The sequence below is a fragment of the Pundamilia nyererei genome, unplaced genomic scaffold (genome assembly GCF_000239375.1).
Source record: "Pundamilia nyererei isolate P.nyererei 1_Seehausen unplaced genomic scaffold, PunNye1.0 scaffold00009, whole genome shotgun sequence".
Lineage (NCBI taxonomy): Eukaryota > Metazoa > Chordata > Actinopteri > Cichliformes > Cichlidae > Pundamilia > Pundamilia nyererei.
The window spans coordinates 2,654,975-2,670,033 of record NW_005187410.1 but is presented as its reverse complement, the minus strand read 5'-3'; the positions used below and the strand labels follow the sequence as shown (position 1 = coordinate 2,670,033).

The 15,059-nt window shown below is 38.8% G+C and overlaps 1 protein-coding gene across 1 annotated transcript in view; it reads right to left on the bottom strand.

The window, feature by feature from the left end:
* galnt13 (polypeptide N-acetylgalactosaminyltransferase 13) overlaps positions 1–15,059 on the bottom strand; it is a 36,569-nt gene that overhangs the window by 19,594 nt on the left and 1,916 nt on the right. The window contains exons 2-5 of the mRNA XM_005723382.1: positions 10,970–11,250; positions 6,434–6,602; positions 2,346–2,512; positions 1,264–1,471 (exon numbers count right to left, since the gene is read on the bottom strand). Of these exons, the coding sequence (XP_005723439.1) occupies positions 1,264–1,471; positions 2,346–2,512; positions 6,434–6,602; positions 10,970–11,111 (686 nt within the window). The 5' untranslated portion in view covers positions 11,112–11,250. The remainder of the gene's footprint in view (positions 1–1,263; positions 1,472–2,345; positions 2,513–6,433; positions 6,603–10,969; positions 11,251–15,059) is intronic.

Sequence of the window (15,059 nt, the reverse complement as noted above, 5' to 3'; positions counted from 1 at the left end):
TCAGTAAAAGTGTAATGGCTCCATAATACAATATTCGGAGTCATATGATACCAATTTCCTCCTGAGGGTAAATTAATGTGTCTGACCTCAGATAAGGTAAGAATCACAAGAGGATCATCATCATTCATTACTGTCACACAGAAACAGTGGATGGCATAAATGTGTCTACAGAGCATGGGCAAATGCCTTATGTAGCATCTTAATATTTTGATAAACAGCATAAATTAAATGAATTCTTCATCACTTTAAATCAAAGCTATTTGTTTAATGGTTTTACAGATGCAGCAAACTCAAACCTTTGCCCACTTAATACAGATACTGCATAAGTCATATAGTGTTGACATGATGGCGGTGTTACTGTAATTGTCATGGTCCCAGGATTCTTATTTGTTGGTGGTTTTGTTTATTATTACAGTTTCTTTTTTGATGCTGTGATTATTTTGCTTTAATGACTTTCTTGTATAACTTTACTGAAATTTCCCAGTATTTGCCTTAGTGTAAAGCTGCTGTGTGTAGGTGTGTGTCTAATCTCTGCATTTATTAGCTATTTCCCTTTTTTCCCCTGTAATGATTCGTCTCCGGTGTTTTGGATTTAGTCTTACTTCCCCACCTGACTCGCTGTCTTTGATTATCTTCACCTGTGTCTCGTTACAGGGCTGTGTCCACTTTCCCTTAATTATAAATACTGTCATATAAGTGTTGTTGTCTTCCCCTCTGTCCCTGTCTGTGATCATCACCCGGGTGGTTTTGTCTTCATGCTCTTGCGGCTTAGGTTTTGTTTCTCTTCGTGTTTTGCTCTGTGGACTTCTGCCATCAGCCTAATTAAACGGCTTACCTTTTGTTAAACCCTGCTGCCTCCTGTGTCTGTTTTTTGGGTTCTCAACCTTACACTCTACACAGTTTGCATAACCTGCAGATTGACAGAAGCTATCTTTTCCTCTGAGGTTGCAGCATAATTATTATCTCATATCAGCAGTGCCAGGCAGCGTATTAATAACTGAAAGTTTGCTTTCCCATCAGTATTCAGATAGTTTTGGCTCAAGTACCCAGTGATGCAACCAAGGCGAAATATGATAACAACTGCAGTAATAAAGCGTTTTTAGGGCTCAATAGTAACACTAAACTGTCAAAACAATAGGAGGTTTTGCAGTAGTGTGGTGCACTGCTGCAAAAACGTCAAACATATGTGTGATTTCCTATCAGTGCCTTCAAAAAGACAGCATTAAATTCAAAATACTTAGTGATGTCAATTTTAGCTCCTACCTGTCCTCTTTGATGCGAGCCAGCAGGGGCTCTAGCCAGCCAACAGTACACTCGCAGTGAGCATCAAGAAAGGTGATGACCTGACCGGTGGTGGCGGCTGCCCCCCTCAACCTGGCTCTGATTAGACCTGAACGCTGCTCCATCCTCAGGATCCTCACCGGCACCTCCAGAGTACGCACATAGTTCTCCAGTTTCTTCTTTAGGAAATCTGAAAGAAATTATGCAAAAGAAAATTCATAACAAGTTAAATATGGACAATATGATGATGAGATTTCAATCAGGTCATCAAATTATCAATTCGAGCTAGTCAGCTTATGTCCAGCTGAGAACTTATGGATTCCAAAATAAAATAATAACATTTGAAAACCAGGTTTTTAGCTACTACCTATTGGGATTATATGTCATATTTATGGGTTACAGAACTGCAAATTAAAAAATAAGGTAAAGATAGTAAGACCATAATTACTTGAGCACATAAATATTGTTTCTTGACTCATCAGAGGTGGATGTGCCACCTAAAATAATAGCATAACCAATAAAGGAAGAAATTCTTTACTTACATGTCTTTAAATATTTCACGATTCCTTAAACTGTGATATGGCTGAATCAAAACCTGGAAACCTGACCGTTATTTCTATAATGCTCAAAAATGTACTTATCAATGTGTTTTTACTTGAGTCTTCAACATCACACTCCTCATTTGTTTTTTCCAGGGTTTAGTGAGGAGTTCTCAGAGTAAAAAACCCCAAAATTATGTACATTTGAACCACAAACGTTCCATTTGGCTTTTTTATTAATCTAAAAGATCTTAAATGGTTATTTGAAGATTACAAGAACAAATGGGACTCACAGCCTTACATCGAAGGTTAATTGGTGTATTTATTCATCAGGTTCTAAAAATAAATACTAACACCATAAAGTCCTTATGTTGTAATTTAAAAAAAAAAAAAAAAAAAAAGCTAGATTAGCTTTAATTTATCTTGCTACACAGCCAGAAACGTGGATCCCTTTTATCATAATCATCCTACAGTACTCCATCACATACATCCTGTATACTTTGTTAACGTACACAGATTACAAACCTCGCTCGCTGGCATCATCAACTAGGATAATTTCCACCAGCAAGTGTTTAGGAGAGCGGTTGATGACGCTGTGAACAGTTCGCAGCAGCGTGCTCCATGCCTCGTTGTGAAACACGATGACAATGCTGGTGTTGGGCAGGTCATCCGAGTACACTTTGGTCTTACAGCTGACAGAGTAACACAGGGGGGGAAAAGGCAAATCAGTGACATAAGACTTTACAGAGGAAAGTTCCCTTAGATATGCAGAGTCAACAAACTAGGTGAAAAGTCAGAGCTTTAATAAACCCTATTAATTTAAATCCATATCTGCTGGCAGTTAATTTAAAGAGTGTTTTTGTCCTTTGTTGATAAAATAACATTAAATTTATTTATTTTTTATAGTTCAAATATTTCACAAATATTTTAACTATACTGGATGTTTTTCATACTGATAATTATTAATATGTAATCACCATTTTACAGTATATTAATCTTAGACTGTTTAGATTTTTACACTGACAATTGTTGGAGATTGCAGATTATTATGTAACAATATGTATTACTGTATAACAAATTTTAAAAATATTATTTCATTTTTTGAAAGAAAAACAATTATACTTTTAGTCTCAAATAATTTAGTCCTGTAAAATTACAAGCTGTGACAATTAAAGTTTCTAAAAGGTTAATATATGGTAAAACTGTAATGTTACGATAGCTGATGATCTGATTATCATTTGTTTTAATCTTTGATATTCTGTTTATTAAAAGGATTCATACTTTGAAAATGTATCCCAAAACTAAAATGGTCATTTACAATGACAAACATAATTTCTCAATATGTTTGAACCACTGCACAGAGCATCTAATCTGTTGCTGTACTACTACTGAGTTAGTTTCAAAATGCAGCCCATTATTTTGTATCAGAGAACATAAAGTTCCCAAGTGTTATCCAGTTTCGCCATCAGTGCAAAAACACTGTCACAATAGGTTTACTGAAAGATATTGAGAAAGAAAGTAGAAAAAGTTAAACCAGCGTTGACAGCTATGTCAGCATGTCCTTGGATTAATGTGACGTCTGTCAAAGCCAAAGGGTGTGAATGTGGGACGGTGCTGTAGTCAGTGCTGTTGAATAAAGAATTAGCTACATTACAGAAGAGGATGTGGACAGTGAAGGCAGCATGTATGGCTAGAGGAGGTGGTGATGTGGGGGAGGGGGGGGTTACCGGAGCAGGCAGCATTGCTAGTTCTGTCCTGTCTATTCAATGTGACAGCACTGACTGACATAACTAGGCCAGGAGGCTGCCTTGAAGACATAATGCTGGTGAAATTTTGCACAGCTCAGCTGTGCGCTGTAATAAAGATGCTGTATTATTTATATGGACCCATATTGGGTAGAAATACAGAGTTCACATCATCTGAATGTTCAACTTTTTCTCTCTAATATAGATCTTCTTTTGCACTGTATAAATTTTTATGTATTGTATTTTATACAGTTTTTCCACATCCCAGACAATCTGGAGTGGTCTTCTTCTTGAAACAGGCAAAAACAGGAGCTAAAACAAAAAGAATGTAGGAGTTTAGAAAGATAATTTTGTGGCTTATTTCTCATTTGACAGGTAGAGACTCTGATAACCACTTAATGAAAAGTGCCGTGAAGAACTCAACTGGAATAGTTAAACATGAATCGCTTGGATATTGTCTCCGCACTAGGCAAACGTCTGTGCATATCAGCAGCCTTAAATGAATGTGCCCATGTTTCATACAAGATGCATTTTGAATTTTCATTAGGTGTTCAAGAGGCTCTTGAATGACAGTAAACAAACCCTACTCCCATTCAAATGTCAAGCCTAATGCAAAACGCGAGGGACCTAATAGATCCTGCATGGAAATGATAGTCATTATTAAAGATATCTTTCACAGTGGGTACAGTTGTTATTACTAATAACATGTAATGGACCCAACTGTTTAAATTCTATTTAAATTATCAGAAAACTTTTCTTACATTTCCTTAGTTTCTGCAGTCCTTATGAGACTAGATAAGCATCTTTCAATCAATTTGATAGCATAATTTCTTGATTTCACTTTCAGATATCATTAAGCTCTCTCTGCAGTCTCCTTCGCACTCAAATAGTCTCCGTACAGCTTCATTCAGCTCTTGCTCAAAACTGTAAGTGCGTCACATACTTGGCTCTGGTTTTTGTGTAGCGGCTTATCACTATAAAAATTCCTCCAAGAATAAAATGCCAGATACAGTGGGGCAAAAAAGTATTTAGTCAGCCACCGATTGTGCAAGTTCCCCCACCTAAAATGATGACAGAGGTCAGTAATTTGCACCAGAGGTACACTTCAACTGTGAGAGACAGAATGTGAAAAAAAAATCCATGAATCCACATGGTAGGATTTGTAAAGAATTTATTCGTAAATCAGGGTGGAAAATAAGTATTTGGTCACCTCAAACAAGGAAAATCTCTGGCTCTCACAGACCTGTAACGTCTTCTGTAAGAAGCTTTTCTGTCCCCCACTCGTTACCTGTATGAATGGCACCTGTTTGAACTCATCATCTGTATAAAAGACACCTGTCCACAGCCTCAAACAGTCAGACTCCAAACTCTGCCATGGCCAAGACCAAAGAGCTTTCGAAGGACACCAGGAAAAGTATTGTAGACCTGCACCAGACTGGGAAGAGTGAATCTACAATAGGCAAGCAGCTTAGTGTGAAAAAAATCAACTGTGGGAGCAATCATCAGAAAATGGAAGACATACAAGACCACTGATAATCTCCCTCGATCTGGGGCTCCACGCAAGATCTCATCCCGTGGGGTCAAAATGATCATGAGAACGGTGAGCAAAGATCCCAGAACCACACGGGGGGACCTGGTGAATGACCTGCAGAGAGCTGGGACCAAAGTAACAAAGGTCACCATCAGTAACACACTACAACGGCAGGGAATCAAATCCCGCAGTGCCAGACGTGTTCCGCTGCTGAAGCCAGTGCATGTCCAGGCCCGTCTGAAGTTTGCCAGAGAGCACATGGATGGTACAGCAGAGGATTGGGAGAATGTCATGTGGTCAGATGAAACCAAAGTAGAACTTTTTGGTATAAACTCAACTCGTCGTGTTTGGAGGAAGAAGAATACTGAGTTGCATCCCAAGAACACCATACCTACTGTGAAGCATGGGGGTGGAAACATCATGCTATGGGGCTGTTTTTCTGCCAAGGGGACAGGACGACTGATCCGTGTTAAGGACAGAATGAATGGGGCCATGTATCGTGAGATTTTGAGCCAAAACCTCCTTCCATCAGTGAGAACTTTGAAGATGAAACGAGGCTGGGTCTTCCAACATGACAATGATCCAAAACACACCGCCCGGGCAACAAAGGAGTGGCTCCGTAAGAAGCATTTGAAAGTCCTGGAGTGGCCTAGCCAGTCTCCAGACCTCAACCCCATAGAAAATCTGTGGCGGGAGTTGAAAGTCCGTGTTGCTCGGCGACAGCCCCAAAACATCACTGCTCTCGAGAAGATCTGCATGGAGGAATGGGCCAAAATACCAGCTACTGTGTGTGCAAACCTGGTAAAGACCTATAGTAAACGTTTGACCTCTGTTATTGCCAACAAAGGTTATGTTACAAAGTATTGAGTTGTATTTTTGTTATTGACCAAATACTTATTTTCCACCCTGATTTACGAATAAATTCTTTACAAATCCTACCATGTGGATTCATGGATTTTTTTTCATATTCTGTCTCTCACAGTTGAAGTGTACCTCTGGTGCAAATTACTGACCTCTGTCATCATTTTAGGAGGGGGAACTTGCACAATCGGTGGCTGACTAAATACTTTTTTGCCCCACTGTATGGTGTCGACCATGGAAGTCACCTCTGTATTCTTACCAGGCTGTTTGCTTTGAGTAGAGTGAGTCAGTCTTGTTCTATTATTCTCTGTTGCTTTCTCAGTAACTCTGAGTTAATTATATGTTAGTAAAAATCTGACAAAAAAAACAAAAACAAAAAAAAAACCTCTTAGCAATGACGGTAAAAACATTATGTGCCATGAAATGTGATGGATATCAAAGATCTGCTGTTAGTGAGGACACACGAGCCTACGCACCCATCCAGCCTCACATCTGGCAGACTCCTGTTGAGTGCAATCATATCACTGGCCATCAGATTGAACTGGTTAATCTTAAAGAGCTCCTTCATTTTCTCCTGGTCATCCTTAGGGATGTTTACCGCTTTGCCCATCTCACCTGGACCCTCGTGGCTCCGTGATATCACTGCTGTAACGTAACAAGGACACCACAGAAAAATATTTGATAAGAAAACATATTTTTTCTCACCAATGAGGCAAAAAATTAACATCAAACTGCATCATAAAACAAATCCTACTGCATAAAAAAATGGACTCTGTGGAACAAGGAGAGTGCAGAAAAGCATGTGTGTTCTATTTCTGTCCACTTTGTAAATTTTCTAAACTCATATAGCACCCAGAGCATGAAAACCTAATTTTCCAGATCAATGTGCATGTGCGTTTGATATCAGAAATAAATGTACTGGCAGCTGGTGTTCACATATGAACAGTACATCATGTTCACATTTATTACATTATTATAATACTGTATATACACAAAAAAAAAGTGAAAGCCTCTAAAAGCCTGTGCTATTAAAAGCAAGGAAAAATGTGTTTCTTCAAACATCAGTGCATGCTCAGCAGAGAAAAACCTTTAACACAGTGACAGTGCATCCACTCCGCTTAAGCCCTCTCCTGGTGGTTCTGGCTTAGGCTGACAGGGTATTAAGCACTGCACACTTTGCCAGCTATATTTAATTTAAAAATTTAATCTATTAGGAGGTTTTGAATTCAGAGATTTAGGCCGATGTATTAATAGGTGAAAAAAAAAGCAGCATGACAGCAAAACAATTGCTACAGTTTTTGCTATGAAAGGCCTGGAAAATATCAGAATTGCTACTGGTGCTGCACAGCGCAAGCTTCTTTCACCGAAGGTAAATAACCACCCATTGATTTATGGCTCTGCTCTCTCTCACTCTCTTTCTCTCTAATAATCTCTTAGAACAGAGGCTGTGATTTCCATGAAAGGGGGACACATAGTTCACATTAGCTGCATGGACTCCTGCTAAGAGGATTTCCTAAGACCCCTTTGTGGAGACGGACTGGGATCGGTCGGATTGTAACCTAAACTGATCCTGGGTTTTCTTTATAATGCTGCTGACACTCTTCATTTGGACACCAGCTGACATCTGATGGACACAGCTCTCGAGCTGCATGACTGAGCATCAAAACATTCTCAGCCTGCTCCAGCCATACTCCAATCCATCATTCTTTGTGTGTGGATAAACGTCCTGCTGAAAGAGAGAGAGCACCAAGCAAACCATCGATAGTAGTTTGGGTTTCTAAAGAAATTGTAGTGAAATTGCCAGCTGCAAAGCTGAGACTGTGCAATATTGCTTGATAGATTGATGGCGGCCAAGCAGCAGTGCAATGACTAAAAGCTGGAAGCTGTACAGTACAGGTTTGTGTTATCTGAAAGCTAATTTGTACTGCCTAATTTATAGCGGCTGACAAAGTATTAGATATGCTAATGTGAAAATAGGGTTAAAAGGGCAAATGAAAGGCAGCGAAAGGTGCTAAAATGAGAGTTAAATGTGTAATTATGTGTAAATTCTCAAGATCCAACTTAAACTATACAGGTAAGAGTTGTCATGTTTTGATTGTTAGCTACGAACCATGTGCACTAAACACATCCGTGCATCTTTGTTGTGAGCTTTGTGTTGGCATTGTGATTTTTTTTCCAAAGCCTTCAATGGTCATAAAGCTTGTCCTAGTGGAAAATGCAAGCTGGAAGGGACATCTTTTAATAGTCTTCCCCTACTCTGTAGGCACCAATTAGCTTCACTTCACATCATCGGTCACTTTCTTAAAGGAGCCCATAACATTTGAAGGGCCTGATAATTTATCAGTCTCTGAATTATCATAAACTGACACTCCCTAATGACACTTCTTGACCTGGTTTCCAAGTCCTTATCAGTTGATTAGGGCCCAACTTCCTAATGACGTTCTGAGCCCGAGTCAGTGTACGCATGGATAAGTGTTGAAACAGTCTGAACCCAGGATTTTAACAAAAGAGAGAACCTAGAGGCCTAAAGAAACACTTCAACAGACCAGTGCAATTAGCAATCTAATTAAATTGCTTGGTTTTCTAGAATATTTCCAACCTTCTGTAATGCTGTGGTAGCTAAATCAGAAAGAAAGGTTCTGGAAGAGAGAAGGATGTAAAAGTGGAATATCAGAACAGTAGCCAACATGCTATTTAGGCAATGCCAGGTAAGAGAAGAAGCCACAGCTGAGACCAACACACACGAGAGTGTGCAGATTTTGTGCAGTCATCATCACATGGCTCCTAAGGTTCCCCTGTTGTTTTCATTCTCGTTTACGTAGAAAAAGATCTGTGTAGTGTTACACAGTTGGAGTCTCCTCCTTAGGCTCAATCCATTCTTTTTCATCCAGACATTACCTCCTCTTCTTCCCTCTCCTGCTCTGCTCTGCTTCCTGCCTGGCACAGCTGCCATTTCATTAAAGATCAGAGAAGCTCCTCTTGAACACATAACCACAGAAGACCATGAACACACATCACACAGAGTACTTCTACACGTCTCTGATATGTACTTTAACTGTAACTCTCTCTGGTGGTACATGACAGGTAAGGGGCTTTGTTCATAGAAAGATTCCAGCCAATTAGAATTAATGTACCATTTGTGAAATGTAAGTACACAGAACTGGCTTAATTATTCTTGGCATAGATGTAACAAACATTCCAGGAAGATTTTGGTCTATATTGATATGACAACATCACACAGTTGTTGCACATCCAAGAAGAGAATTTTCAGTTCCACCACATCCCAACGTTGCTCTATAGTATTGAGATCTGGTGACAATGAAGACCATTCACAGCTTGAGATGATCTGAGCTTTGTAATAAGGTGCATTGTCCTGCTGGGAAATGCCATCTGAAGATGAGCACATAAAGGAATAGATATGATCAGCAACAATGCAGAATGGAGATCAATCAAGTGAGACCATGCGAATTATAGGAAAACAGGAAACTGAGGCTGACTTGACAAGAGTGGCACCCGGTGTGGTCTTCTGCTTCATGGTTTGACATGTAATAACGCACCCTGATTCTACCAGCCTAAACCAGTGTGGCCATTTTCCTCTGACCTCTGACATCAACAAGGTATTTTCACAAAGACAACTGCAGATAATTGGAGATTTTCTCTTTTTTGGACCATTTTCTGTAAAGCCAAGTTTATGAAATCTCCCCATCTGCCACCAACAACACCACCAAATTCAAAGTCACTTAGTTCATCTTTTTGCTCCCATTCTGATGATCCACTTCAGTGGGTCATCTTGACCATGTCTAAATGCACTGAGTTGCTACCACTTGATTGGTGTCATTGATTACACATTTTGTTTTTCAAGCTGTTGCACTGGTGTACCAAAGCAGCCATACTCCTGATAACCTAAAACTGCCTTGTAGATATTTTTTAGAAAGAAGAAATTTGTTATGGAGACATATACAAAACTTATTTTTATATTAAACTGCAAGAGATATGAATTTTCTGTCTGAAGTTAAGCATTTTTAAATCATATTCTATAGGGAATACTTAATCGGCCTCGAGCAGTCATTCGTGGAACCCCAAGGGCTTCATTATTCAGCCTCAGAGCTTGTTTTGTCTACTTAACATGCTAACACGTGCTTTATTGTGTTTTCAGCAGGTTTGCAGTACTGACAAAGCAAATTTTTCATGCAAGACTTGTTTTCACTAATGTGAATCCAAGCAAAGAACTATTTTAAACCCAAAATATATAGCAGTGAATTTGTGCTAAACTAAAAATTATATTTTCATTTGACAGCTGAAAAAACAAAATAAAACAGGGGTACACTAAACAAGATAAAACTTGAAACACCTGCAAACACCTGAGACATTGCAAAATCCAGTGTTTGACAGCAATCCTAAGATATAGTTATTATACACAGAAAATCCTGCGATTTTAAATGCAAAATAACATCCAATGTAACTGCCGACTTTTGTATGGTAATGAGACAGTAACTTGGAGCTCAGCATCATTCTAACCTTAAAAGCAGATTACTAAGCTTCTTAGAAACCTGCTTACTTGAGGACATGTGAGGAAATTAACTCTCCAAGAGGAAGTGTGTTAAAGTGATTTGAGCAGCACACCTTTATACAGAAAAGCACAGTTTTACAACAACAACAACAAAAAAAACTCAATTTCATCAGTTTTGTTTCATAGTCCATTTAGCAAAAAAGACACTACATCAGAAATGTCTAATTCCTATAAATGTATTAATATTTTTGTAGTTATAAAACCAGAATTCCTACCTTTTCTTACATTACCATCAACTATTAACTGTTTCATACGTTTTATGTGTTTTTCTGCTCTTTCAGGCAAAGCTTTCCCCTCTGTGAACACTGTTTTAATAGGATTTGTCACAGATGATGAATATTTTACACTCAAGTGAAATTTTAGAAGGTATTATTGTCTCCAGCTTACATTCTCATGCATGTTTGATACAAAATAACAGGGAAATTCTGCAACATCAACTTACCTCGAAGAGCAGGGAGCAGCGAGCGGTCCTTCCTATCATCACATTTGTTACACTCGCTGAAGTACAACAGCAAGAACACATCCACCAGCACCCACACTAAAGAGGTGGTCAACACCACCTTGCAGTAGACAAACCGTCGCATCACCTCTCTAGGATGACAGCCAGGCAAGTTGATAGCGAGCACTTAGGAGCGCTCAGGCTGCCAGTGAAACATCTGAAGTCCAATGACAGGGTGAAGTAACAGGGACGAAACCAAGCAGGTTTGACCGCGGGGCATCATCCTTCAGGAGATGGGAGAAGAAAAAAAAGAGGACAGAATACTAAATTTAATGTGAAATGACATCATAATAGTTTAAGTATTCCTGCTATGAATCCAACTGATATCAATCCTTACAATAAAATGACATAAAATGCAAAGGAGGAACTACATTAAAGTAGATCAATATTAACCTCTTTTAACCTTTCTCAGGCTTCACTTTATCAGTTCCATTGCTCTGTTAGCATCCTCTGTCAGAGGTTTCCAGTAGCTACTTAAGAGACCTGCAAAAATATGAGTAGTATGAGTATGACCTGCTAAACTTAAGTAAAATTTCTATGATCTTTCTAAGATATTGATTGATCAGCTATAATCTAGTAATGACACTGCTTCTTCACTGTTTTAGGAGGAGGACCATTATGAAGCTCAAATATTTCCTTTTGTAATTTATGTTGTAATTGATCTACTTTTTGCTTTGAGTCATTGCCCTAGAAATGTTTAAAAATATCCAGGGGGTCTTATACAAGCTGCGATTTCTTTTTTTACTAGTAGTGGTTCAGTTTGTGGCAAAACAACAATGAAGTTCATGCATAAGTTTAAGAAGTAAGCTCTCTATTTACTCATCTGTGTGTTTGACCTGCTAGTCCATTCTTAAAACACTCGAGTCGGTCTTCATCACTTTAGCCCATTCATTTTCCCACCTTCTACAAGCTAGTGACCCACTTTTTCATGTCCTTCTGATCTCAGTGCTCGTCTATCATTCTGCCTTTCAGAGTCTCATTCGTACGACCCACCTCCTCCCTGCCTCCACCTAACTAAAAGATCTTCATTTAACTTTTCATTACTTCTTCTCCACCGTCACCAGCATCTGGGTTCCAGGGGATCCTGTCCCAGCATTGTTGGGACTCCACTCTGCTATATGGAGTCACTGTAAAAGTACACTGCTCTTTCAGTTCAATGGTTTTCATGTCAGGACATAATAAACATATGGTGAGATCTGCCAAAACCAGCTGTTAGTTTCTGTGGAGCAGTAAGGATGCACTTGCATGTGACACAGTGCAACAGCTGAGAGGACCACCAGGCTACACCCCATGAAAAATGATCCTGCTTGACAGTAGCCTGTTTTGTATTCAACTGTATATCGCACTTAATTTTTCATTTTTTCTAAGCATGACCTCCCTGTACTGATTTTTGCAAATCATATTTTCTTCCGGTGAAGTATAACTGACAGCATATACAGACAAAAATATACTCTTCTTCAATGCAACAAATTCCTTTGTTGGATTATTTTTTCTTGTTCAGCTACATGAGTGTGACTTCAGTGTCTGATCAGGTTTTTTGATAGGAACATTTTCGTAGTGGTCCCCTACGCTTTGTTTTGGTGAACTTTGGGTCTTCGCTTACAGTGAAGAGCTTTCATGCTAACAGCATGTAAGTGTGTGGCTGTGAGTGAACACTCCACGTTTTTTATCACTATTTTTTCCACTGTCCACATGTTATGCAGGAAACCCATGAGCTACATCTCAGACTCAGTTAAATGTTTAAGTTTAAGACAATATGTTTAGAAAAAGACTGAACAAGAATGAATGGCTTTTTCTCTCAAAAAACAAAAACATGTCAGCACAGCCTAGCTTTGCAAAATCTGGAACAATTTCCTTTGGACAGATGAGACCAAAGTGGAGATGGTTGCACATAACCACGTTTGGTGAAAACTAAACAGAGCAAATCAGCACAAACATGTCATGCCAGCTGTCAAGTACGGCGATAAATTGGTGATGATTTGGGTTTGTTTTGCAGTCAGAGGATCTGGGCACTTTGCAGTCATCGAGTCAACCACATACTCCTCTGTATGCCAAAATATTCTAGAGTCAAATGTGAGGCCATCTGTCCGACAGCTAAAGCTCAGCCAAAATTTGGTCATGCAACGGGAAAATCATCACAAGCACAGCAGCAAATCTACAGAATGACTGAAAAAGAAAACAGGTTGTACCTTAAGAAAACTGTGCATGAACAAATATCTGCAAAACTAAATGAATTGAAGCAACATTGGGAAAAAAAGAGTGGGACAGAAATCCTCCACAGTGATGTGAGAAAGTGAACAAATAATACAGTTATTGTTGCTAAAAGTTGTTCTATAAGCCACTAAATCATGTGGGTATGTAGCTTTTCACACACCGATCTGCACTTCAGTTCATTTTCTGTTAAATAAATAATAACACAGCGTACTGCAATTTGTCATGTTTTATAGGTCATCTGAGGTTGTATTTACTTAACTTTATGATCTGGTAACATTTACATGCTATGTAAAACCATAGAGTGTAAAACCTTAGGGCATACTTTCCTTTTGTCATGACTCTAGGTTCAGCTGAGTCTAATTCACTTTAAATTATATAGCGCCAAATCACAACAACAGTTGCCGAAAGAAACTTAATATAGTCAGGGAAAAGACCCTATAATAATAGAGAGAAAACAGAAAACCCAACAATCAGACAGCGCCCTGTGAGCAAGCACTTTTGCGACAGTGGGAAGGAAAAACTCCCTTTTAACAGGAAGAAACCTCTGGCAGAACCAGACAACCAGACAGGGGCAACCTGTTGGGGGTGAGGAGAGGAAGACAGGGCAAAGACATATGGTGGAAGAGAGCCTAGATTAATAATAACTAATGATTAAATGCAGAAACGTGTATAAACACATAGAGAGTAAAAAAGGTGAGTAAAATAATAGCCAAATAGCTTATTACTCAAACTCTGTGCTTCTATAAATCACGGTCAATTCTCAAGCAATCTTTGCTTCTCTACAGGTGTTTAACTTTACTGCAAACATTTTCTAATTATAACTAATAATGATGAGCAACATATGAGACAAATAGCACTACACATAGTATATTTTCTTCATACACGGTTCTCATTTTCTATTTCCATTCTTTATTGCTTTTACAAGAATAATAAATAAATAAAAATTAAAAACTGAGGAATGAAGGTCAAATCCAGTCTCCCACATTGGACTGACCACAGTCCCTTCGCATTCTTCCATTTGAGAGGATGAGTGAATGCTCATTTCCCTTGTACAGTCTTCACCCACTTCATCAGTAGTGCTGCTAAGACCATCTGGGATGCTTAAATACCAGAGGCAATTTGCAGAGGTTAAATATCTCATTGGCATGGAAAGTGCGCCTCACAATATTTCTGATGAAAGACAACATAATTTTCTGTCTAAAAGGATACTTGACTGAAATTATAGGTTTTTGTTAACTGAAAGACTTACGAAAGTACAATCTGGATTATATTACAGTCATGAATAACGCTTTCATTCAAATACACAAACCAAGCACAGAAATGGTCAGGAGTTTTTTGAACATCTGTAACAAAATACACCACAGTGCTTTTACATTACTCTGGGTAGTAAAACAGGTCAAAAAGATTGGATGGTCTACCGATTGTTTCCAGCCTAGGATGATGTGGTACATCCCATGTATTAAAGCCACACGAGCCTCTTGATATTCTCAAAATGTAAAATACATTAAACATAGTTTCCATAAATAACTATGCATTTAATTGCCAATGCATTTAGATATAACTTACCTGAGTAGTTACTTTCATAACTAGCTGAAAAACGCCTGCAGAGGAGTAAGAACAGATTTCCTTATCTTTCGCATGCAGCATGGTAAAGACTTTGCACTACACACACACACACACGCACACACACACCTCTGTGCCCCCTGTCTAAATGTCCATCACAGAGGCTGACACGCTTACCTTAGGCTAACTCTTATCTCATTCAAAAACAAGGCAGCCTCTACCCAGCTGCATCAAGACTGAAATCACAGTGCAGTGG